The sequence below is a fragment of the Scyliorhinus torazame genome, chromosome 7, assembly GCF_047496885.1.
Source record: "Scyliorhinus torazame isolate Kashiwa2021f chromosome 7, sScyTor2.1, whole genome shotgun sequence".
In the NCBI taxonomy this organism is placed as follows: domain Eukaryota; kingdom Metazoa; phylum Chordata; class Chondrichthyes; order Carcharhiniformes; family Scyliorhinidae; genus Scyliorhinus; species Scyliorhinus torazame.
This window is the reverse complement of record NC_092713.1, coordinates 52,166,279-52,192,886: the sequence shown is the minus strand read 5'-3', so window position 1 is coordinate 52,192,886 and position 26,608 is coordinate 52,166,279. Positions and strand designations below refer to the sequence as shown.

At 47.0% G+C, this 26,608-nt stretch overlaps 1 protein-coding gene across 2 annotated transcripts in view; it reads right to left on the bottom strand.

Annotated features, from left to right (window-relative positions):
- Positions 1 to 26,608, bottom strand: part of dph2 (diphthamide biosynthesis 2) — a 46,013-nt gene that overhangs the window by 9,496 nt on the left and 9,909 nt on the right. Inside the window, exon 7 of one of the 2 annotated variants that reach the window (XM_072510709.1) lies at positions 15,446 to 15,496. In XM_072510709.1, the coding sequence (XP_072366810.1) occupies positions 15,456 to 15,496 (41 nt within the window). In that variant the 3' untranslated portion in view covers positions 15,446 to 15,455. Of the gene's footprint in view, positions 1 to 15,445; positions 15,497 to 21,576; positions 21,808 to 26,608 lie in introns of those variants that run through there. The other variant, XM_072510708.1, reaches the window with a different exon arrangement.

Below are 26,608 nucleotides of genomic sequence, written 5' to 3'. Positions count from 1 at the left end.
GCTGTCTTTTTAGCGGCATTCCAGATATTGCCTGGAAATTGGTTTTCGAACAAGTGGTTGCTTTCCTTAATTTAAGAGTGAAATTCTATTTTTATTTTCAGACTGCACATCGCCTGTGGCTGTCAAGCCAGCCAGGTCACCAGCTCAAATGCCTTATTCAAATTTGAGTCAATTGGTTCAACTGGGATTATGTATTGTGAACAGTGTTTTACGACATCTGTATTTCCTGTATTACTGTATTTGCTATATAACCAACACATTTGATGCTGTAGTCTCATTCATCTTTTGATAGAATGAGGGGCCCATCCTTCCTTTAGACAAATTACACTATTTTTGTTTAAGTTAACACAAGGGCTATCTGGGAGTGTGATCATATGCTCAAGGGTCGTTTGTACAAAAATGCTTGAAAGACACAGTCCCAGGCACCATGCTTGAGTATTACCCAGGGTCAGTTTATTCTATCATAGAGCAAACGTTTGCACACCAAAAGGGGTCACCTTTTGGGTTACCAACTTGCAGAGCGTGCTGGCCAGCTGCCCGTTCCTGTGGCAAAACGGCCCTATACTTTTGAGGTTTTCCGTGCCAAATTTAAACAAGGCAATCCGCGGACCACCAAATGAACATCCAACTACTGGAAAGAAATAAGGTAAGAAAAAATTTACATTTATTGTATCACCTTTCATGACCTCAGGATGTCCGAAAGAACTTTGCAACCAACTTATTTTTAAAATAAATTTAGAGTATCCAATTATTTTTTCCAATTAAGGGGCAATTTATCGTGGCCAATCCACCTACCCTGCACATCGTTTTTGGGTTGTGGGGGTGAGACCCACGCAGACATGTGGAGAATGTGCAAACTCCTCACGGACAGTGACCCAGGGCCGGGATTGAACCCGGGCCCTCAGCGCTGTCCGTGCCTTCCTAACTAACAGAGTTCTCCTCCCCCCCCTTCCACAAAGGCGGGTTGCTGGGTGGCAGGACAGACAAACCATGCAAAATGCCATAGACATTGGCAGGACTGGAAGATCCCACTGGTGGCCAATGACAGTCAGCCTGGTATTTGTGATCAAGTCTTGGAGTGGGACTTGAACCCAAGACCTTCCGATTCAGAGGTGGGAATACACTGAGGCCTAAAGTTCAACCAGAGTAGCCACCAGCAAGGTACATTTGGCAGGGATGGAGGGCTGACTGTCGAGTTGAACCATATTGATTGAACCATAGAATAGACCATAGAATTCCTAGTGTAAAAAGAAGTAATTCGGCCCATTGAGTCAGCACTGACCCTCTGAAAGAGCACCATACTTAGGGTGGAGAGGGGGGAGGGGGTTGGTGTGCCTATCCCCAGAATCCCACCTAATCTGCACATGTTTGGACAATAAGGGGCAATTTAGCATCATCAATCCACCTAACCTGCACATGTTTGGACAGTGGGAGGAAACCAGAGCATCCAGAGGAAACCCACACAGACACGGGGAGGGGGAACGTGCAAACTCCGCAGTCACCCAAGTCTGGAATTGAACCCAGGTCCCTGGCGCTGTGAGGCCACAGTGCTAACCATCATGCCACACCTTGAGGTTTATAAAATATTGCAGGGACTAGATTGTGATCCTGTGGACCAATAATTTCACTGGATATGTTAGGGAGGATCAGGGATCATGCACACAAGTTATGTCAGGGCTTCTTGAATGTTAAGGCAATTCTCCTTTTCCCAGAGAATAGTGTTGTTGTGAAGCAGAATGCAAACTCGTACAATGAATGCTGATTTCCGTAATAACATCAATTAATATATCATGGACAGGTTTTAATCATCCAATGGGAATAGAATGGAATGTTCCTGGCATTTTGTTCCCTTCCTGGCCTAGCTTTTTAAAATCTGTTTTTCAACTTTCCCAGCAGGTGACTTGACTCCAGGGTGGTCAGCAGTGTCTCGGCTGTGATGAATGCAAAAAAATGGCAGCAGCTGCATATGTGAGAAATGGGTACATTTTGATTTTTAATTGTTAACACCTCCTCACAATATCATCGACCCCCCCCACCCACCCCCATTCGCATCTGCCTGTTGTGAGTTAGGCGAGTCCTGTTCCTGTGCTGAACTTAACGTGTTAATCCCTTTTTTTGCTGTTCATCACATATTGTGTTCCTTGAAATTTCTTGTTCGTCTGTAATTAAGTCTAATCGGCATGGACCAGGCAGTGACATGTTCTCACATCATTATCCACATTGAGAGACACAAGGCTCCAGCTGTGCGGTCACTGCTTCCACTTGGTAATGAGAGTTGTTATCTGAGCGCTCAGCTGTGCACAGCTACCAGAAGAAAGTTGTTTCCTTGCACTTGCTAAAATTGTAAAAATGTTCCAAATGACTTGTAATAACAATATCACCCTTGAACAGCACTCATTGGTGACACTCTGCACTCAAAGAAAAGAAATATGAGAATGGTGCATGAGGATCAGGAAAGAGGTTTTAAATAGCACGGCGAGTTGAAAAGGTTTTGTGGGGCCATATGTATTTTGTGCATTTATCAAAGTCGATTTTTATTGTCCAAAATGACATCTGATATTTCAAAAATGACTTTCTTCGCATTAAATTATCTACTTTTTTACAAAGAAATGTGAAATGGCTCCCATTGATCATATTCCTCGCTGGTTTCCGCTGCCCAGAATATCACTAACAGAGGTTGGATACGTGCCTTTAATCACATTGTGTTTCAGAATCGAAGAAGAAGAAACATTAAAATATCTGAGCAATAATTATATTTTAGCTCACAGCACTGTGAGCACTGCTTTCAAATATGATCATAAAATATCTATATATATATATGTAACATAAACACTCATCATTGCCCAACAAATAAAAGGTAAAGTCGCCATAGTCCTAGATGACCATAGGCATGGACCAGGCAGTGACATGTTCATCACATCATTATCCACATTGAGAGACACAAGTCGAGATGACCATAGGCTGCTTTCCCCTTTGAGGGGGAGAACTGACTGGTGGTGATTTAACCTGAGGGTCACCACACCTCAGGTGAGGGGCAAGGTTGAGAAGGCGGGCCTTCATGAATAACCTCAGCTGGTACGGGAATTGAACCCACTCTGTTGGCCTCGCTCTGCATCACAAACTAGCTGTCCAGCCAACTGAGCTAAACTGTATTGTTGGGGGAAGACTTGAGAACAACAGGAGGAAGTTCTGCCTTCACATCGTGAGGTTGTAGATGTATATTTGACACACAGAGAAGGAGCGAATTTGTCGAATTCCATTAGAAAATAAAAGTGAAGAACCACCAACTTGCTGTACCACAGTAATGGTGCTGACTAAAAATGAAAATAACAGTGAGTCTGAGTGGGAGGGGTCTGAGGCAGTGTGGGAGGAGCGCACTGCTGGGCTATGGGGCCACTTCTGGGGGTGCCCTCTTAACGTGTTGGTGCGACAAGAGTGAACAGGAGTGACCTTAGTTAGAAAGGAGGAAAACCTCCTTTTAAAGAAGGCAACTGAAAGCAGATACCTTCATTATCGCTGTTAAAGAGATAGTCAGAACTCTGGTTTCACACCACAGTCACTGCATCTTGAGTAACAACGAGGAATGTAGACTTTGAGAATGCAGGCACTAGTGAAGGAGGCACAGCTGCATCATAAATGGCATTCCACCAATGAAGGCCAGTCATGTGTTCAGCAGAATTGGCATTCACAATGAGCCATACGGCATCCATTCATTGATCATGATCAACTGATTGGTCATCAGTATGCCACATAAGAGATTGGAGCAGAGAGCTGGTTTAGGTCGTTCATCTCATTGACACCTTATCATGCTGTGCAGGGCCCCTGATGTCACATTTCTAAGATAGCATCTTGGTTGCCTCAAAGTGTGTGCCAGCGTCTCAGGTACAAGGCTACAAGTAGGGCAGGAAAAGCTATGGACCCTTACATATCCCATCGGTTTCATATTCAGAGTTTCACTTTATCAACCCGTTAACCATTCTTGTCTTCAATGTTTCATTTCAGAGAGAAAGCAAAAGAGCAAATAGATCCAGGATTCAATGCTATCTTTCCTAATGCAATGGAGGAGGCAAGGGAGGAAGAGGCGATACCGATTGCAGAACCTTCAGAAGGTCCCGCCTGAGGGATGTGGTAACAGGGAGCCAGAGCATGAGCATGAAAGTCAGGAGGAGAGACTCACACAAAAGAAGCAACTCATCAGCCATACGGTTTATCATAGAAGAGTCTCCTATTTACTAAATCTACAGCTACTCCTGGACGCAGCGCCAACATCTGCAGCAGAGGTGGAGGCGTCCTGATGTCTGTGATGCCCTTTCCGGATGTCCCCTGGTGGCTGAAGGTCTGGAGGGCCGATCAGGGGCAGAAGATGCCTCGATGGTCTGCGCAGCGGGAGCAGATGGGGTCACAGGTGGATGGAACTGTGAGCCGCTGAACATCTTTGGGAGTGGCCTGAGGGGAGGCCCTTCAGGTGTTCGCCTGATGCTCATTCTCTCTGAGTGTCCAAGGACCCCGGCCTGACTCCTGCAGGAGATGGTGTACCCGGAGGGAGGTCAAGGTGCTTCATCCCCACTCGCCTACACCCTGATGGTGTCCACCAGGGTGTGTAGTCATGGATTGCAGGGCCAAGAGCAAATGTGGAAAGACCTGTTGGACTAAGGTCTCCATGGTGATCGCCAACCTTCCCATGGTCACTTTGAGGTGCTTGTATTTTAGAGCCACGGCATCAGACAGAATGCGGACAAATTCCTATATTGTTTGCTCTAGTCTGCTGAGTGACTATCGAATCTCTGCCTGATGTTCCGGCACATGTCGCTGCATCTCCAATATTAGGTTGACAGCCACTTCCAGAGACTCCTCACCAGATGGACTGAGTGGGTGGCTGGTCTCCAGCAGCCCTCCGATTGCCAGAGACCTGGGCTGTCCCTGCTTCCAACTGCTGCAGGGAAGTGTCAGTGAGGTAGTCTCCATAAAGTGAGCCTGGGTCTAATCGAGAGCTGTGCCCCATTGAGGGGTGTGTGGCTCTGCACTAGTAGAGGGTGCAGGTGAGCGCTGTGACAGTTCTTCCAGACTCATGCGCAACTGCCTTGTGGGCCTTGATCTGCTGGTGCCCAGAAAATAGAGAATAAAGCTTCATTTGATGAGACTGCATGTGACTCACCGTGATTGTTCGGAATTAATGAAGTGATGGAGCTGTGATCTGTTCTAAGTTGCTGGAGAGGTCGATCTCCCCTTTCCCACAGGAGCAAGCCCTGTCCTCCCCAACCAGTTTGGCTGGTCTCCTTGAACTCAGTATGGATAATGATGTCGGCCATTCCCCCTCCTGGGCTGTCATCTGGTGCACCTATTGTGTATCAGTCAGTGATGAGATGGGATGGAACAGAGGTTGGGTGCGAATCATGTCCCCTGTGTGCAGTGAGCCTTTACAAGAAGGGTCAGAGGATGGAGTGTGAGCTGCATAATGGATGGAGTGGTGGTGATGTGAAAGTCTCCGTGAGAGAATGAGTGGTGATATGTCCCCACTAATGGATGTGTGAGATCCCTGAAAAGTGCAGCCATTTGAGTGCAGGATGCCTGATGAGAGTTTGATATTGGAGGGAGTTGAAGGATGACTTAGCCTGCCGGAACAGATGAAATCATTCATCCTCTTCCTGCATTGGATGGCATTTCGGGCAAGGATGCCAGACACGCTGATCTGCTCTGTGACAGCCTCCCAGGCTGGATTATGGACATGCCAGTGCACCATCACTCTTCTGGTCAAGGCCTCGATGGTCTGCTGGGTAAGGCTAGGCTTCTTCTTGAGGCTACAAGCCTTGTTCTTCTGGTTGCTAGACATCTGTAATGGTCTACAGAAGACAGGTGGTCTGGAGAGAGGGAGATGTATGTGTTGGACTGACATTTACATATAGTGCCCGGACCTTCAGTTCTGCCAGCTGACAGTGGGCAGGTTGATCAGCTCCCGTCCCACGAGGTGATTCGACTCGTGCTCGCCTGTGTATAATTAATGAGCTGCCAAGCTGGGGTGAGTTCCCGTCATTCTAGCCAATGGGGAAGGCGCACATAGTCTCATTAATGGAAAATTCCACTCTATACGTTCATTTATGCAGTGGTTTCTCTCATGTTTATACTTGCAGTCATGACATGGAGTACAAATGCCAAATGAGTTCTATTTATCAAACTCTTGTATTGTATTCATTTTTTGTGGGATTTGGGCGTTGCTGGGCTAGGCCCATCCTCAAAAGGTGGACATACACTTTTGAGGGCCCTGCGCTCTCCCTCTTTCTGGGGGGGCCCCAAGTCACATCCGGCCCATGGGGACATGGCGACCCTCCCCCAATAACATTTAGCCCTCCCCCATGATGTTGAGCCCTGCCCCAATTATGTCAATGCCCATCTGACACTGCCCACTATTAGCTCACACAATGTTTCACACCGAAACCCAAAATCATACCCTCATTGCCCAGTCCGATTGCTGCCCAGCCCAGCACTAACTCTCAGCTCTGCCGCCTGGCTGGCGCCTGGCTCTGGTTCGAGTCACCCCGCTCCCACTTGCTGTGCCCCGATTCCCCGGGGCACAATGCTGTTGCTTAGCTTTATACTTCCCAACAGCTGCTCGGCTCTCGCTCGGGTGGCCGGGCCTTGAGCCTCGATGATCGAGTGTGCTCCTGGCTGGCTGCTTGTCTGTTTCTGTTGGCTATCTGGCCTGGCCTCTGCTCTCTCTCGCCATTGTTGCCCAGCCCTCTCGTTCTCAGTCCTGCTGCACAGTTGGCCTCAGGATCTGGTCAAGTCACTGCGCTCCTGCTGGCTGCTACTCCCTGATTCCCAGAGACACAACACCGACACTTGTCTGGCCTTCTTCACACCTGTCATCTGCTGCTCTGCTCACCTCTCTGCTCTCACTCAGGTGACCGGCCTTGAGCCTCGACCCTTGACGACCACGTGTGCTCCTGGCTAGCTGCGTGGCTGCTGCTGCTGGATATCTGCCTGGTGGCCTCTGTTCTTTTTAGTTGGCTACCCACCTACTCTCCTTAGCCCTAGAGGTTGCGAGTTGCCCTTCAATGGCCGTTGGCTAGTGCCTGCTCCTCGCCTTGCTAAAGTCTTTCCGCCTTGCACCCCGATGTTAAGTCGGTGACCTCACGTTTGTCTCAGGCTGCCCACCAGACTGAATGTCAGAATCTTGGCTGCTGCTTTACTCGATGAAAGCTCAGAAACTTCACATAAATTCAGGAGATCTGTGTCTTAACTGTTCGAAGACTGCACCACCTATCAACATCTGGCAAATGTGTTTCTGCTCTAAAGGGGCGATGTTGTTCTCTTTGCCTGCTGATAGACCTATCAGCAAATTTAGAGTTACCAAGGCTCTGATTGGCGTTCCCATGGTGTTCCCACCACAACAGTCCGCTCTCCGCATGGGACCACCCCATTGTCGGGGCCCCATGCTGAAGTGCTGTGTGTTTCATTGAAAGTCCTCCTCTGCCCATTCTTAATCGTTCCTGGGAAGATGGTGGTATGCTACCATCTTTGAACCCCTGCAGTCCATGGTCCTTTTGGGAAGAGAGGTTCACGATTTTGACCCAATGTCAGTGAAGGAACTGCAATATAGTTCCAAGTCAAGATGGTTTGTGACTTGGGGAGAACTTGCAGGTGGTGGTGTTTCCATACATCTGCTTGCCTTTGTGTTTATCATGGGTTTGAAAGGTGCTGTCAAAGGAGTCTTAGTGAATTGCTGCAGTGTGTCTTGTAGATGGTACACAATTATATCATTATGCATTGATGGTGGAGGGAGTGAATGTTTAAGATGGTGATTGGAGTGCCAATCAAATGAGTTACTTTGTCCTGGATGGTGCCAAGTTTCTTGAGTGTTGTTGGTGCCACACTCATCCACTCCCGACTTGTGTCTTTTAGATGATGGACAGGCTTTGGGGAGTCAGGTGGATTGCTCTCCACAGAATTCTCAGTCTCTGAGCTGCTCTTGTTGCCACAGTATTTAAATGGCTAGTCCAGTTCGGTTTCTGGTCAATGGTAATCCACAGAATGTCGATAATGGAGAATTCAGTGACAGTAATGCCATGTCAAGGAGAGACAGCTAGATTCTCTTTTGCTGGAGATGGTCATTGCCTGGCATTTGTGTGGCACAAATGTTACTTGCCACTTAGCCCAAGCCTGAATATTGTCCAGGTTTTGCTGCATTTTGGCATGGACTGCTTCAGTATGAGGAGTCGTAAATGATCCTGAACTGGGGGAATTATCTGCAAACATCCCCAATTCTGACTTTATGATGGAGGAAAGATCATTGATGAAGCAGCTGAACATATTTGGACCTAGGACACTATCCTGAGGAATTCCTGCCACAATGGCCCAGGACTGAGATGATTGACTTCCAATGACCACAACCATTTCCTTTGTGCCAGGTATGACTCCAGCCAGTGGAGGGTTTTCCCTGATTCCCATTGACTACAATTTTGCTTGGGCTCCTTGATGCCACACTCAAATGTTGCCTTGATTTCAGGGGCAGTCATTCTCACCTTACCTCTTGAGTTCAGCTCTTCTGTCCATGTTTGAACCAAGGCTGTAATGAGGGCAGGAACTGAGTTGCCCTGGTGGAACCTATGGATTCTAGGGGTGGCACAGTGGTTATCACTGCTGCCCCACAGCGACAGGGTTCGATTCAGACCTTGGGTGACTGTGGAGTCTGCACGTAATCCCAGTGTCTGTGTGGGTTTCCTCCGAGAGCTGCGGATTCTTTCCACAATCCAAAGGACTCGGAGGAAATGCACACAGACACGGGGATAATATGCAGGTCTGGTGGATTGGCTATGCTAAATTTTCCCTTAGTGTCCAAAGATGTGCAGTTTAACTGGGGTTGCGAGGATAGGACAGGGATGGGTCTAGGCAGAGTGTTCTTTCAGAGAGTTGGTGCAGACTAGACCATAAAGCATAGGAGCAGAATTAGGCCACTCGTCCCATCGAGTCTGCTCCGCCATTCAATCATGGGTGATATTTTCTCATCCCCATTCTCCTGCCTTCTCCCCATAACCCCTGATCCCCTTAACAATCAAAAACCTATCTATCTCTGTCGTAAAGACATTCAGTGATTTGGCCTCTGCAGCAAAGAGTTCCACAGATTCACCGCCCTCTGGCTGAAGAAATTCCTCCTCATCACTGTTTTAAAGGATCGTCCCTTTAGTCTGAGATGTCCTCTGGAACTAGTTTTTCCTACAAGTGGAAACACCCTCTCCACATCCACTCTATCCAGGCCTCGCAGTATCCTGTAAGTTTCAATAAGATCCCCCCTCATCCTTCTAAACTCCAACGAGTACAGACCCAGAGTCCTCAACCGTTCCTCATAAGAAAAGCTCTTCATTCCGGGGATCATTCTTGTGAACCTCCTCTGGACCCTTTCCAAGGCCAGCACATCCTTCCTTAGATACGGGGCCCAAAACTGCTCACAATACTCCAAATGGGGTCTGACCAGAGCCTTATACAGCCTCAGAAGTACATCCCTGCTCTTGTATTCTAGCCCTCTTGACATGAATGCTAACATTGCATTTGCCTTCTTCACTGCCGACTGAACCTGCACGTTAACCTTAAGAGAATCATGAACAAGGACTCCCAAGTCCCTTTGTGCACCTGATTTCATAAGCATTTCCCCATTTAGAAAAGTCTATGCCTAAATTCCTCCTTCCAAAGTGCATAACCTCACACTTTTCCACATTGTATTTCATTTGCCACTTCATTGCCCACTCTCCTAGACTCGATGGGCCAAATGGCCTCCTTCTGCACTTTAGAGATTCTATGATTCTAAGTTCAAAAAACTTCTGTGCCCCCTCCAGTTCCTTTCCACTGGAAAGGTGATCGTATTTCCTCCTGGAAGTGTTGCGTTTGTCTCTTACTTTATACCAGGTGTGAACTGTAAATCTGCTAATCAAGCAAATGTGTGCTATCAGGGAGAGCAAAAGGCATAAACAGAAAGGAAATGATTTCATAGAATCCTTAGAATCCCTACATTGCAAAAGGAGGCCATTCGGCCCATCACGTCTGCACCGACCCTCTGAATGAGCACTCTACCTAGGCTCACGCCCCCATCCCATAACCCAGTAACCCCACCTAACCTTTTGGGCACTAAGGGTCAATTTAGCACGGCCAATCCACCTAACCTGCACATTTGTGGACTGTGGGAGGAACCCGGAAGAAACCCACTGGGCGAACGTAGAAACTCGGCAGTCATCCGAGGCCGGAATTGAACCCAGGTCCCTTGCGCTGTGCGGAAGCAGTGCTAACCACTGTGCTGTGCAGCAAAGTCACAAAACTGTACTTCAGAAATACTTTGATGGCAGTGTTTCAATGATGTTTCATTTCCCCTATGTACGATTGGAGATGGTATAGTTTTTCTTGAAACGATTTATTTGGCACTGTTTACAAGACTTCATGGTAAGTATATGGATATGGACACAGTCCAATCTGGAGTCTTCCTCTCCTGGAGCCGCCTGGTCACCTGACCCTGACAGTCATGCTAGCATCGTTGTCTCATTAACATGAACTCTTTATTCTACAAGCGGTAAACCACTTTGAGAGTCAGAGGTCCCAAACGCCACATAAATGAAAGTCTTTCTCTCATAGCCAAATTAACTACAAGGTGTAAATTAACTTCAATATTAACTGAAACAGTTCCTTTAAGAATGAAGTCAAAGTAGACCTTACCTATTCAGCTGAGGTATATACCCACTTTTTGTGAGGTTTACCAGAAGCAAAGCTTCTCCTGAAGCTGTGAAATTCAGCATCAGACAGAATACGAAAGCAGCCCCGTATACATACAAGAGATGACATTTAAGACATACAGAAGCTGATGCAACCCACCAACTCAACCAATGAAATGAAATGAAAATCGCTTATTGTCACAAGTAGGCTTCAAATCAAGTTACTGTGAAAAGCCCCTAGTCGCCACATTCCAGTGCCTGTTTGGGGAGGCTGTTACGGGAATTGAACCGTGCTGCTGGCCTGCCTTCAAAGCCAGCGATTTAGCCCTGTGCTAAACAGCCCCTGTGATTGTATTTCTGGTGTGCATTATATATTTACAGTAGCAATAGGCAATTGTGGGGTGTAATGAAACAGCTCTTATAATTCCTTTTACTTTTATGCTCTCTGTCAAATATGTAATAAAGCTAATTTTTTTCACCTCTTCAAAATAAGACAGACGTCTGTCTGGGTGTGAAAATCAAACTAGTTCCTTGAATAAAATAACTGGAAAGCTACCCCACTGGGCCAATAATACCAGCATCATTACCACTGGTGTTACCACATGACAGATGGACAAGACAACAAATTAAATTTGACAAGTAACTTCTCCAGCCTGAGGGAAGACTATTATGCTCACTTTCGTGCTGTAGGGAAACAAATTGGAAATGTTTCAATAAATAACAGCTGCAGACACCTTCAGTTAGGTTTTCACAGATATCATCAACAACACAATTTTACAATAAAGAATTGTGTTTTATACTTTTTAAAGTTGCCCCATTCACCCCACTTTTTCACAAGTATGCTCAACAATGTTTTAAATTAAAATTTTGCAGCAATGTTTAAGAAAATATTTAAAGGTTTTCTCTTGTTCTGTAAATGTTGCGCTCCTCCTACTCAACTTTTTACCTAGTCTCAGGCTACCACCACCTATGCTGCACCCATCTAATATTTCTATTTATCTGCAATCTGATCAAGATGTCCATCATCCCCAATATCTCACCCTCTTCCCACGGAACCTTCCCATGCAATTGCAGAAGGTGTAAATCCGCCCCTTTACCTCCTCTCTGTTGATCCAAGGGCCTAAACACTCTTTTCAAGTGAGACAGCGCTTCACGTGCACCTCCTTCAATCTGGTCTATTGCATTTGCTGCTGCCAATGTGGTCTACTCTACATTGGAGAGATTAAACCCAGACTGGGTGACCAGAACACCTTTGGGCGGTCCGCAAGCAGGACCCAGACCTTCCTGTCACTTGCCATCTCAACTCACCGTCTTGTTTTCATGTCCACATGTCCATCCTTGGCCTGCTGCAATGCTCCAGTGATGCCCAGTGCAAACATGGAGAAACAGTACCTCATCTTCTGCTTAGGCACACTACAGCTTTCCTGACTTAACATTGAGTTCAACAACTTCCGACTGTGAACTCTCCTCCACACCATTTTTATTTCCAGCAATTTATTTTCTTTTCTTCATTGATCTGCTTTTCCTTCACTATTGTCTCCCTTTTCCCCACTCGGGCCATCTGTTCCCGGTTCCTATTTGCCCTTTGACACACTGCTTACCATTGTTCTGCCATTAACACATTCTAATCATTTATGTGCCACTATCAACACCCTTCTTACCCTTAATTACTCTCATTTACATCTTTGTCTTTCTGTCCATCACATCTTTGTCAATCTCCACCTATTACGGGTCCTCTATCCAGCCCCACTGCTCCACGACCACCCACAACAGTATATATGTGACCCTATTCCCAGTTCACGCCAACTTTGACAAAGAGTCACCCAGATTCGAAACGTGAGCTCTGTTCTCTTTGCACAGATGCTGTCAGACCCATTGAGATTGTCCAGTATTTTGTTTTTGTTTCAGATTTCAGCATCTGCAGTAATTTGCTTTTATCTTAGAATCACATGTTGGTCAGCTTTGGGAAGGTATCTCAAAACCTTTGTACTCAAGAAGAGCATTTGGATTGTTTATACCTATTTGTATATCTTTTTAAATGGTAAAAAACTACACTATTCTGTAGGGGGGGGGGGGAAGAGAGGAGATAACCCATCTCAAAGGTGCACAAGCCTTCAAGAGGGTGCACTGTAATTTGTGAATCAGATGTGAATGAGCAATAACGCAAGGTTTTTCAAGTAATCATAATGTCTAAAGTCAGGACTCTCAGTATAGTCAGGATTCCATCCCACCACTAAAGATTTAGAAAGGGTGTTGACTAATTGATAAATTAATGTCACACAGGTGTTTGTAAGCAGTCCGTTGATACTTTCAGGTATAGGAATGCAGCAATCTCCCCTTTTCAGTCTAGCCCTGCAGGCACACCAACTCAAGTGAATTTATCACCAGGAACAATCTATTTGTAAAGTAAAAGTAAATACCTAGGTTCAAATCTCTACACCGCAGATGGTGAAAATTGAATGCAATAAAAGTCAGGAATTAAAATGACCATGAAACCATTGTCGATTGTCGTAAAAACTCATCTGGTTCACTAATGGCGTTTACGGAAGGAAATCTGCCATCCTTACCTGGACTGGCCTATATGCGGCCCAGATCCACAGTAACATAGTTGACTCTTAACTGCCCCCCAAGGACAATTAGGGATGGGCAATAAATAGATCGGCGACACCCACATCCCATGAATAAATAAAAACAAATTCTGCTTTGATTATCCTGCTGTGTCTCCAATCACACAAACAGCTCCTTGCTATCATTAAGTCCTGTGAAAGCCCACAACTGCACATAGGGAAGATCAAAATGTTAATTTTCAGCTCCTGCAAAACTTTCTTTTAAAAAAAAAAATATATATATTTTTTGAAGGCATTTATGAAAATTGTTGTTTTTCAAGAGGAAAAAACAAAATAAACAACAGCCACCCAACCAGCGACTATGGCCTACATTCCCCAGTCCCCCTTCCCTACTAACTATTTCCCGCCTCAACCAACAGTCCTACCTCCCTCTTTCCCTTCACCCCCCCCTTTGTATCTGCTGACAGCTTAATTTTTGATTTTATTTATTACTGTCACATGTATTAGTATACAGTGAAAAGCATTGTTTCTTGCATGCTAAACAGACAACACATACCGTCCAGAGGGAAGGAAAGAGAGACTGCAGAATATAATGTTACAGTCATAGCTAGGGTGTAGAGAAAAGGTCAACTTAATACGAGGTAGATCTGTTCAAAGGTCTGATGGCAGCAGGGAAGAAGCTGTCCTTGATTCGGTTGGTACGTGACTCAAACGTTTGTATTTTTTTCCCGATGGAAGAAGGTGGAAGAGAGTATGTCCGGGGTGTGTGGGGTCCTTAATTATGCTGGCTGCCTTTCCACGGCAGCGGGAATTGTAGACAGAGTCAATGGATGGGAGGCTGGTATGCGTGATGGATTGGGCTACATTCACAACCTTTTGTAGTTTCCTGCGGTCTTGGGCAGAGCAGGATCCATACCAAGCTGCGATACAACCAGAAAGAATGCTTTCTATGGTGCATCTGTAAAGGTTGGTGAGAGTCGGAGCTGAAATTTTCCCCAAAGGGGTTGATAAACGGCTGCCACCTCTGGGTGAATCCTAGCATCGATCCTCTCAGAGCAAACTTGATCTTCTCAAGCCCGGCCATGTCACTGATCCTTTTCGGGGGCTCGGTGTCCCTCAACGCCAATAAAATCCGTCTCCGGGCTAACAGAGAGGCAAAGGCCAAAATATCAGCCTCTCTCACCCCCTGGATTCACGGGTATTCCAACACACCAAAAATTGCCACATCTGGACTCGGAACCACCCGTACCTTCAATACAGTGGACATGGCAGCAGCAAAACCTTGCCTGAATCCCTAAGCTTTGGACATGCCCAAAACATGTGGGCATGAACCGCGGGTCCTCCTGCACACCGCCCATACCTAACTTCCACCCCTTCAAAGAACCTGCTCATACGGGCAATAGTCATATGCGCCCTGTGGACCACCTTGAATTGTATCAGGCTAAGCCTGGCACACGACGAGGACGCGTCAACCCTACTCAAGGCATTGTCCCACAATCCCGCCTCTAATTCCTTGCCCAACTCTTCCTCCCATTTTCACTTTACCTCCCGTTGGGATTCCCTTCGATTCCGTGAGCTCTTTATAAATTTCCGAGACCTTCCCCTCCCCCACTCCCGTTTTCGACACTACATCGTCCTGTATCCCCTGGGGCGGTAGGTGCGGAAAGGCCGAAATCTACCTCCGTGCAAAGTCCCTCACCTGCAGGTAGCAGATCCCATTCCCACCGGGCAGCCCAAACTCCTCCTCCAAGTCCTCCAAGAACGTAAAGCTGCCATCAATAAACAGGACCCCGAACCGCTCGATCCCAGCTCGCTGCCACCTCCGGAACCCCCCATCCAGCCCCCCCGGTACAAACCGGTGAGTGCCAAAAATAGGTGTCCATAACGATGCTTCCTCCTCTTCCATATGCTTCCACCACAATCCCCACACCCTCAAAGCCGCCACTACCACTGGGCTTGTGGAGAACTGAGCCGACGAGAATGGCAGACGTGCCGTTACCAGTGCCCGTAAACTTGTGCCATTACATGATGCCGTCTCCACCCGCTCCCACACCGACCCGCCCCCACTATCCACTTCCTGATCATTGCTATGTTCGCCGCCCAATAATAGTTCCTAAAATTTAATAGGGCAAGCTCCCCCCACCACCCCTCACCCCCCCGACCCCACTCCAGCAGCACCTTCCTTACCCGCAGGAATTTATTCGCCCATACGAACCCAGAGATCACCGTGTCCAATCTCTGAAAAAAAAAGTATTTGGGATAAAAATAAGCAGGCATTGAAATACAAACAAAAACCTCGGGAGAACTGTGAGCTTCACCGTCTGCACCCTCCCCGCCAGTGACGACTGTCCCCCTTCATCTGCTCCACTAACCGAGCCAAATTCAGCTTGTGTAGCTGCTCCCACTCCTGTGCCACCTGGATTCCCAAATACTGAAAACGACCCCCCCGCCCCCCAATCTCCTTTCCTGCCCCTTTGCCGGAATCGTTTTTGCCCATATTCAATTTGTACCCCGGTAACCGGTCGAATTCCTCTAGGATCCCCATAATCTCTCCAATCTCGCCGTGGGTCAAAAATATACAGATGTAGGTCATTCTCCTGTGCTCCACCAACCCACCCCCCTCCCCCCACCACTATCCCCGCCAGTCCTTTGACGTTCTCAGCGCCATCAGCTCTATAGCCAAGGCAAACAACAGTGGGGAGAGTGGACATCCCTGCCTCGTTCCCCAGGATAGCCTAAAATAATCCGAGCGCACTCGGTTTGTCCACACACTTGCCACTGGTGCCTGGTACAGCAACCGGACCCAGTCCACAAAACCCTGACCAAACCCAAACCGCCCCAGGTCCTCCCACAGATACTCCCACTCCACCCGACCAAAGGCCTTCTCCACATCCATGGCAATCACCAGCTTCACCACCCTTCCCTCGGAGGGCATCATAATCAAGTTTAGCAGCCTTCTGATGTTAGCCGTTAACTGCCTCCCTTTCACAAACCTCCCCTATCACCCCTAGCACACAGTTCTCTATTCTCGAGGCCAAGATCTTGGCCAGCAGCTTGGCATCTACATTCAGAAGGGAGGTTGGCCTGCACGACCCACATTGTTCCAGGTCCTTATCCCGCTTCAGCATGAGAGATCAAGGCCTGTGACATCGTTGGCAGGAGTACCCCTCGCTCCCTAGCCTCTAAATGCCCTTACCAGCAAGGGCCCCAGCACTCCTGAAAACTTTTAATAAAACTCCACCGTGTACCCACCCGGCCCCGGGGCCTTGCCCGATTGCATAGCCTCCAGCCCCTCCACCACTTCAAACAGCCTAATCGGGGCCCCTAGACCCCCCACCAGCTCTTCTTCCACCCTCAGAAACTCCAGTCCCTCCAAAACCCGCCTCATCCCCTCCACCCCGGCTGGGGGTTCCAACTCGTATAGCCTGCCATAAAAGTCCCTAAACATCCCGTTCACCCCCACCCGGTTGAAGATCGTTTCCCCCCCCCCACGCTATCCTTCACTTTCCCTATCTCCCTAGTCGCCTCCCGTTTCCTTAGCTGGTGTGCTAGCATCCTGCTAGCCTTCTCCCCATATTCATAGACCGCCCCTCTCAACTGCCCCTCCGCCTTTCCTGTAGATAGCAACCGAAACGCCATCTGCAGCTCCTGCCGCTCCTTCAACAACCCCATCTCCGGGGCCTCCGAATACCTCCTGTCTACCTGGAGGTTCTCCCTCACTAATCTATCCATCTACGCCTGCTCCACCTTCTCCTTGTGCCCGTATCGAGATAAACTCCCCTCTCACCACTGCCTTCAACGCCTCCCATACCGTAGCTGCCGAGACCTCCCCCGTATCGTTTATCTCCACATATCGCCGAATGGCCTCCCTCACCCGCACACACACCTCCTTCTCCGCTACTAGTCAAAGAACAAAGAAATGTACAGCACAGGAACAGGCCCTTCGGCCCTCCAAGCCCGTGCCGACCATGCTGCCCGACTAAACTACAATCTTCTACACTTCCTGGGTCCGTATCCCTCTATTCCCATCCTATTCATGTATTTGTCAAGATGCCCCTTAAATGTCACGATCGTCCCTGCTTCCACCACCTCCTCCGGTAGCGAGTTCCAGGCACCCACTACCCCCTGCGTAAAAAACTTGCCTCGTACATCTACTCTAAACCTTGCCCCTCACCTTAAACCTATGCCCCCTAGTAATTGACCTACGTCTAACCTCCAGTGCGGGCGGTGGTCCCCCTCCTTGCTCACTCGTAAATCCACCCAGTGTGGGGCATGATCGGACACTACTATGCCACGTACTCAGCATCCTACCCATGACGAAAAAGTCAATCCGGGAGTACACTTTTGTGTACATGGGGGGGCGGGGGGGGGGGGGAGGTTTTGAACATGACCGATCCAGCCCTGGATCCATAATCGTATTAAAGTCCCGTCCCCCCCACAATCAGCCGATGAGAGTCCAGTTCAGGAATCTTCCCCAATACCCGCCTCATAAACTCTACGCCGTCCCAGTTCAGTGCATAAATGTTCACCAGCACCCCATCCAACATCCCGCTCACCATAACCTATCTGACCCCCGGGTCCGCCACTATACTTCCCACTTCAAATGCCACCCGCTTATTAATCAGAATCGCCACTCCCCTGGCCTTGGAATCTAGCCCCGAATGAAATACCCGTCCAACCCACCCCTTCCTCAGCCTGGTCTGATCCACCACCCTCAGGTGCGTCTCCCGTATCATTGCCATGTTCGTCTTTAAGCTTTTCAGTTGCCCAAACACATGGTCCCTCTTGACTGGCCCACTCAACTCTTTCACATTCCATGTGGTCAGCCTGGTCAGGGGCACCCCCCCCCCCCCATAGCCCTTCCCAGGCCAGCCTCCAGCCTACGCCCTGTAACTCCTCAGGCCCGCCCTTGGGTGCCCACTGTCATCGACCCTCACCATGTCACCCTTCAACCGTCCCTCCCATCAGCAGACTTCAATCCCCCCCCCTCCCTCTCCCTCACCCCATAACAAAACAGCAGTCCCCAACCCTCATCAACACACAGCACCTGCTCACCTCCCCACTGCACATCCGTGAGCTAGCCTGGTAGCCCCCGCCTATGGCGCCAAGCATCCCATCTCCCACTAATGACCCTCTCCCCCCCCCCCCCACCCCCCCCGCTCAACCATCCTCCCAGTGCAAACACCACCCAACAGAAAGCAAAAAGCAACCCACCATCCCCCATCAAAAAACAAACAAACAAACCCCAAAAATCAAAATAGAGCTATAGTCCCAATTACAATACGAAAGTGGTTCATACAAACCAGAAGAAATACAAAATAGGAACATCCCCTCCAGAGTTCAATGTCCTCATTCTCCTGCCAGTCCACTGTCTCTAATAACTTCCATCGCCTCCTCTGGCAACCCAAAGTAGAGTTGCCTTCGTAACCAACAGAAGGGCTGGGTATAACAATCCGGACTACACCCCTTTCTTAAAGGGGGCCGACTTCACCTTGTTGAAGCACGCCCTCCTTTTGGCCAACTCCGCACCCAGGTCCTGATAGACACACAGCTCGCTGCCTTGCCATCCACGTACAGTGCCTTGTCTGCCTGGCCCATCGCAAAATCTGTTCCTTATGCAGGAACCGATGCAATCGCACCACCATCGCCCTCAGCAGCTCGTTTCTCTGCGACTTCCTCATAAGCGCCTTGTCCACCTCCAAGGGCCAAGCAAACACTCCTTCACCCAACAGCTTCTCGAGCGTCCGCCCCCCTCAACGTCCTCCGGCAGGCACATGATCAAGTTCTGCCTGCGCAACCTATTCTCCAAGTACTCCACTTTGTCCTGCAGTCTCTTCTGTTGATCTCTCATCAACCCCCATCTCCGGAGCCATCGAGGCGAGCTGCTCCTCGTGCTCCCCCGCCTTCCGAATCGCCTGGCCCTGGGCCTCCAACCTCATTTCCATGCGGTCAATCCCCGCCTTTATAGGATCCACCACCATGACCAGGTCCTCCAAGTTCTCCTTCCTCTGCTGGGCAAACTTCTCGTGGAGGGAGGTCACGAACTGCTCCGTCAACCACTGGGCAGGAAGGCACGGACCCCGACCCTTTCGCCATCTTCCCGTGTCGCAGGCTCACCAGCTTTCAACAGCTGTTCCCTCCTTTTTCGACCACAAACTGATGAGAGTTTCTTCTTTCACCTCTCCTGCACCTTATACCATCACTAAGCTCCGCCGTTAGCTGGGGAACAGGTCCAAAAATTCCACCACAAGCGTGAGCCACCAAATGTGCGACCGCTCACTCCATGGTCGCCACCAGAAGTCAGCTCCTGCCAAAACTGCATCAAAGTCAAAAGCCTGTCCAACATCTACAAAGCACAAGTCAGGAGTGTGATGGAATACACGACCTGCCTGAAGGAGTGTAGCTTCAACAACACTTGAAGCTCGACACCATAGAGGGCAAAGTCGTCTGCTTCATTGGCATCCCATATTCAAGATGCACTCCAGCAACTTGAAAGGTCTCCTTCAACAACATATTCCAAACCAAATGCCTCAACCACATGGGACAAAGGCAGCAGATGTTAAGTAATGGGTTAAGAGTTAAGTAATGCATTAAGAGACATTGCAATTAGTTGTCTCATTTAGTTTAAGTATCCAATGATTGACACTGATATGTAAAGGGGCTTCAGGTGGCCCTTGTGTCAGGTGGTGTGTTGTTATGAGTTTTGTGCAGAGGCTGTGGAAGTGAAATAAATGGTGTTTGGTGAAAAGAAATAGGACTATTGACTCTTCATACAACGGCAACTAAAATGTGTAACAGCAGACACATGGGAACATCACCTGTAAGCTCCCTTCCAAGACATGGCATCTTGTCTTGGAACCATAGTGCCATTTTCACTGTTGCTGGGTCAAAAAACTGGAACTCCCTTCTTTTTTTCCCTATAAATTTAGAGTACCCAATTAATTTTTTCCAATTAAGGGGCAATTTAGCATGGCCAATTCACCTACCCTGCACATCTTTGGGTTGTGGGGGCAAAACCCAGGCAAACACGGGGAGAATGTGCAAACTCCACAGACAGTGACCCAGAGCCGGGATCGAACCTGAGACCTCAGCGCCGTGAGGCAGCAGCACTAACCACTGCGCCGCCCTTGGAACTCCCTTCTTAACAGCACTATGGGTGTACCTGACACCAGATGGATTGCAGCAGTTCAAGGCAGCAGCTCACCACCAGCTTCTCAAGGGTAATTAAGGATGGGCAACAAATTTGAGCCTTGTCAGCAATGCTCACATCCCCATGAAATAAAAAACCTTCCTTCGCTACACGCACAGGTTGTGAGCCGACTAATTCAGCACAGATAATTTTCACTCAGCTAAGCTTCAAACGCAATTCCTAACAAGACCATGTACTTTCACCTACATGCACAAGTTGGAGAGGGGGAGGCAACTAATCTCCACCGTCACCAGAAAACCTTTATCCATGCCTGAACCACCTCTAGGCTCAATTTTGCCAATACCCGCCTTGTCAGTCTCTCAATACCTGTATCTATAAACTTCAAATCTTTAAACCAACCAAAACTACCCTGTCCATCATCATTTACTTGAATTTAAAATCTTTCTCTATAAACATCTCCACAGCCACACCTCATCTTTCTCCATATCCATGCCCCTTTGCCTATTCAATCTATAGAGGCACAGCCCACAAGAACCTTGGGTCTACACTTCACCCATTTCAAAAGGCTTCCAAAACTCCCCAATCTTTTGCAAACAGAATACTTCAATGTTTGCTCTTTTTCTTCTTTAAAGCACCGTGGATATTTTTCTGATTTCAGAACTTTACAAGCCCAATTTGCTGTCATTATTTTTAAAGGTGTGATAATAGTGCAGATCAGAAAGCAACTTATTATGGACTTATTAGAAATCAAAGCTGGTCTTTCCATCATGAGACCCAGCACTGGCTGATCTTCACACAATTGTACCCTCTTTCAACCTTTCCTTTTGACGAACGACATAACAATAACAGTTTGCATTATACTACAGTTGCACATGTTTGTCCATGTTAAGTGGAACATTAATTAATTCCTTCATCTCCAAATGTTTAGGAAATACTCAACCTATGAATAATACAAATAATGTCTTGCAAGACAGCAGAACCCTCCGTATTCAGAAAATGCTGAGCTTCCTCGTGGTCCAGGAGCTGACTCAATCACAAGGCAATGTACTACCCAACAACACTCAAAAACTGACAGCCAGAGGTTGTAATTTTATAGGCATAAAACATTCAAATGCAGAGTCTAGAATTTTTAGGTTTTTATGAAGATGTATAAAGGAAAGTCACAAGATTTTTTTTTAAATTAGCATCTTTAATACATCTTGTCAGTTCATTTGTTATGCTTAAGCTTCAATTTCAGCCCAAAGTTCACATAATTTTATAACATTTCAGTTCCTTCAACTCGTGTCCTCTCCCTCATAGGCAATCGCAATCCCCCTCCGTCCTTCCACTGCTTTTGACACAGAAGTCTCCCCTAGCTTCTGTTCCAATCCCTGCCAGCTCCTAGTTGCTAAGAATGAGGCTGTAAAATAAGTAATTTCCATGTCACTGCTACAGATAGAGGAAGACAGCATAATGAATATGAGATTGACTAACAAACCATGAAGGAGTCACATTTATAGAATGTGCACGTGTACAGTAAAAATAAATAGCAGGTGATGATTAAATCCCCAGCAGTTCAAACAGATTACAATTAGAATTGTCTATGTATAGGGCTGAGCTGGACACTGTAATCTAAAATGCTGGTTCAGTCGATAAATGTACACTATGTTAGATCAGGCAGACTTGGAAAGTCCAAGATTTAACCGTGTGCTGAGTCAGGACAGTAGCTGAACCACAATTAGTCTAGACTATATAATTGGTATTAAGCAAATTCTATTGGAAAGAGGCATATAATAATAATAATAACCGCTTGTCACAAGTAGGCTTCAATTAAGTTATTGTGAAAAGCCCCTAGTCGCCACATTCCGGTGTCTGTTCGGGGAGGCCGGTACGGGAATTGAACCCGCGCTGCTGACTTGTTCTGCATTACAAGCCAGCTGTTTAGCCCAGTGTGCTAAACCAGCCCCTATATGCTGTGTAGGGCAGACATAGAAGCATAGAAATTACAGCTGAGGAAGAGAGCATTTGTCATGGTTACCTTCTTGGCTGTGCGAAAGTGGTCATCAGAATGATGATATTCATTAGCAGGTTTACATATGAATACTTGGTTATTTGGGATAGATATCCTGTGTCAGTGGAAGTGTTTCACTTACTGTCAAGTCAGTGGTGTTTTTGAGGACATTGTCCCTGCAGACACCAAGTTCATGCCAACGCAGGAACCTACTCAAACTGACTTAGTCTCAACATTCCAGAAATAATCCTCACTTTCCCAGAGGTGGATATCTACCACATTTGTGTGGCAGCTCTGAGCCAGGTTGAACACCGGTACTCTGTGGTTGGGTAGATAAGGGCGAGTTGAAGCAAGGTGGACACAGTTGGCTATGCTGCTCCTGGTGATACTCGCCCCACTTTATATATGAGGTTCACTCTTTGTGTTAACCCACTGATACAGGACCTCAACAAAATCCATGTATCTATACAAAATCCCATCGCCCCCAACTGGAACGCACTCTGCACCCTAAAAACTGACAACAGCCCAGCACCTGGTTAACTGCAAACATCTCCAACTGCAAGCTGATAACTGACCAGAGTGACACTTCCTTGGAACGTGTGGACATGCCCAACCACTCAAGGCAAGGCCAGGGAAGATGTGGCCACTTGCTCCACAAGTGGAACAGGAAGAACAGCTCAAACTGTGACAGTGGCATATATTTGGGATAGATACTAGGGACTGCCTGGAACTTATAAATTATAACTAACAATTGTCGGAGGGAGGGAAATTAAGTGGATTGCAAATACTATTTAATATGCTTTTGTAACTGGAAGGTATATCCCCAATAAGTAAGCAATTAAAAGATTACAATGTATTGCTATGCCAATTATGATTGAGAGAAAGATTAAATTATTCAAATTAATTTGGCTGAAAATTATGATCTCACTGGGTTTTCTTTAAACTGTGTACTTTTTTTGGATACAGCAGTGTCTTAACTTTGCATTTTCTACCAGAAATACAAAATGATAAGCCAATTGAAAATGAATCACTGATTTTAACACCCAGTTGAGGATTTTGAAATCAAAGTTTGTGAAATGGCAGTGAAATCAAAGGAGTTTCACCATGTTCAGTATCTTCATGGAAACTCCCTTCTTCTAACTTGAGATCAAAATTTCATTGACCAATATAGTTTTCTTCAAGAAGCACAAAGCAGAAGACATTTGAGTTTTAAAAAACAGATTATGAAATGCAGTGGGTGATGGGGTGAGAAGGGGAGGTGACTATCCTGCCAGCACTGGGCCACAACATTCAACTCTGTTTAAACTCAAAGATTGAGGGTTTTTTTCTCTTTGCCAGCTGCAATTATCAATAAAATGCAACTAAAATGGAGTGTAACGGTTTGTGAAACATCATAGGGTTTCGCTGACTTGACCACATTCCTGCAGTTGTTCAGTTACACAGACACAGAACAGTTTACTCAGAAGGGCCTCTCTTATCTGGCGCCCCCAGGCAGCTGCCTCGGAGTAATTGCTGACTGCAGTACCAGGCAGAAATTAGGTTAAAATTAAAGAGTCTCGATTATGTGATGTATCAAGAAGACCCAAGGACGGTTGATAAGGTGTCTAGAAAACATCACATGGGGGACCCTATCTGTTTGTGAACTGATCATGCAGTCCCATAATGCTTAGTTACTAATTTCATTAAATCTAGATGTAATGTTTGTAATCTATAATTGTTATGATTGGATTGTCTCCAGCCAGGATGGGCTGAGCAACTGTTTAAAAATTGATGATTTTCTTCATTCGGTGCAGAAGCTCATGGTGAGCTCAGTGACTTGTTCGCGCCAACGAGAGGCAAGGCCATATTGGATTTGGTACTGGGTAATGAACCAGGCCAGGTGTTAGATTTGGAGGTTGGTGAGCACTTTGGTGTTAGTGACCACAATTCGATTACATTTACTTTTGTGATGGAAAGGGATAGGTATATACCGCAGGGCAAGAGTTATATCTGGGGGAAAGGCAATTAAAATGCGATGAGGCAAGACTTCGGATGCATCGGATGGAGAGGAAAACTGCAGGGGATGGGCACAATGGAAATGTGCAGCTTGTTCAAGGAACAGCTACTGCGTGCCCTTGATAAGTATGTACCTGTCAGGCAGGGAGGAAGTGGTGGAGCAAGGGAACCGTGGTTTACTAAAGCAGTCAAAACACTTGTCAAGAGAAAGAAGGAGGCTTATGTAAAGATGAGACATGAAGGTTCAGTTAGGGAGCTCGAGAGTTACAAGTTAGCTAGGAAGGACCTAAAGAGAGAGCCAAGAGGAGCCAGGAGGGGACATGAGAAGTCTTTGGCAGGTAGGATCAAGGATAACCCTAACGCTTTCTATAGATATGTCAGGAATAAACGAATGACTAGGGTAAGAGTAGGGCCAGTCAAGGACAGTAGTGGGAAGTTGTGCTTGCGAGTCCGAGGAGATAGGAGAGGTGCTAAATGAATATTTTTCGTCAGTATTCACACAGGAAAAAGACAATGTTGTCGAGGAGAATACTGAGATTCAGGCTACTAGACTAGAAGGGCTTGAGGTTCATAAGGAGGAGGTGTTAGCAATTCTGGAAAGTGTGAAAATAGATAAGTCCCCTGGGCCGGATGGGATTTATCCTAGGATTCTCTGGAAAGCTAGGGAGGAGATTGCTGAGCCTTTGGCTTTGATCTTTAAGTCATCTTTGTCTACAGGACTAGTGCCAGAAGACTGGAGGATAGCAAATGTTGTCCCCTTGTTCAAGAAGGGGAGTAGAGACAACCCCGGTAACTATAGACCAGTGAGCCTTACTTCTGTTGTGGGCAAAATCTTGGAAAGGTTTATAAGAGATAGTATGTATAACCATCTGGAAAGGAATAATTTGATTAGAGATAGTCAACACGGTTTTGTGAAGGGTAGGTCGTGCCTCACAAACCTTATTGAGTTCTTTGAGAAGGTGACCAAACAACAAGTGGATGAAGGTAAAGCAGTTGATGTGGTGTATATGGATTTCAGTAAAGCGTTTGATAAGGCTACTGCAGAAAATACAGAGGCATGGGATTCAGGGTGATTTAGCAGTTTGGATCAGAAATTGGCTAGCTGGAAGAAGACAAAGGGTGGTGGTTGATGGGAAATGTTCAGACTGGAGTCCAGTTACTAGTGTACCACAAGGATCTGTTTTGGGGCCACTGCTGTTTGTCATTTTTATAAATGACCTGGAGGAGGGCGTAGAAGGATGGGTGAGTAAATCTGCCGATGACACTAAAGTCGTTGGAGTTGTGGACAGTGCGGAAGGATGTTACAAGTTACAGAGTGACATAGATAAGCTGCAGCGCAGGGCTGAGAGGTGGCAAATGGACTTTAATGCAGAAAAGTGTGAGGTGATTCATTTTGGAAGGAATAACAGGAAGACAGAGTACTGGGCTAATGGTAAGATTCATGGCAGTGTGGATGAACAGAGAGATCTCGGTGTCCATGTACATAGATCCCTGAAAGTTGCCACCCAGGTTGAGAGGGTTGTTAAGAAGGCATACAGTGTGTTAGCTTTTATTGGTAGAGGGATTGAGTTTCGGAGCCATGAGGTCATGTTGCAGCTGTACAAAACTCTGGTGCGGCCGCATTTGGTGTATTGCGTGCAATTCTGGTCGCCACATTATAGGAAGGATGTGGAAGCATTGGAAAGGGTGCAGAGGAGATTTACCAGAATGTTGCCTGGTATGGAGGGAAGATCTTATGAAGAAAGGCTGAGGAACATGAGGCTGTTTTCGTTAGAGAGAATAAGGTTAAGAGGTGACTTAATTGAGACATACAAGATGATCAGAGGATTGGATAGGGTGGACAGTGAGAGCCTTTTTCCTCGGATGGTGATGTCTAGCACGAGGGGACATAGCTTTAAATTGAGGGGAGATAGATATAGGACAGATGTCAGAGGTAGGTTCTTTACTCAGAGAGTAGTAAGGGCATGGAATGCCCTGCCTGCAACAGTAGTGGAATGCCATAAGGGCATTCAAATGGTCATTGGATAGACATATGGACGATAAGGGACTAGTGTAGATGGGATTTGGAGTGGTTTCACAGGTCGGCGCAACATCGAGGGCCGAAGGGCCTGTACTGCGCTGTAATGTTCTATGTTCTCGTGTTACATCAATCAACTGTTACGTTTGGAACAGACACAAATTAGAGTGATTCTTCCGGACTCACTCGCATTAACCG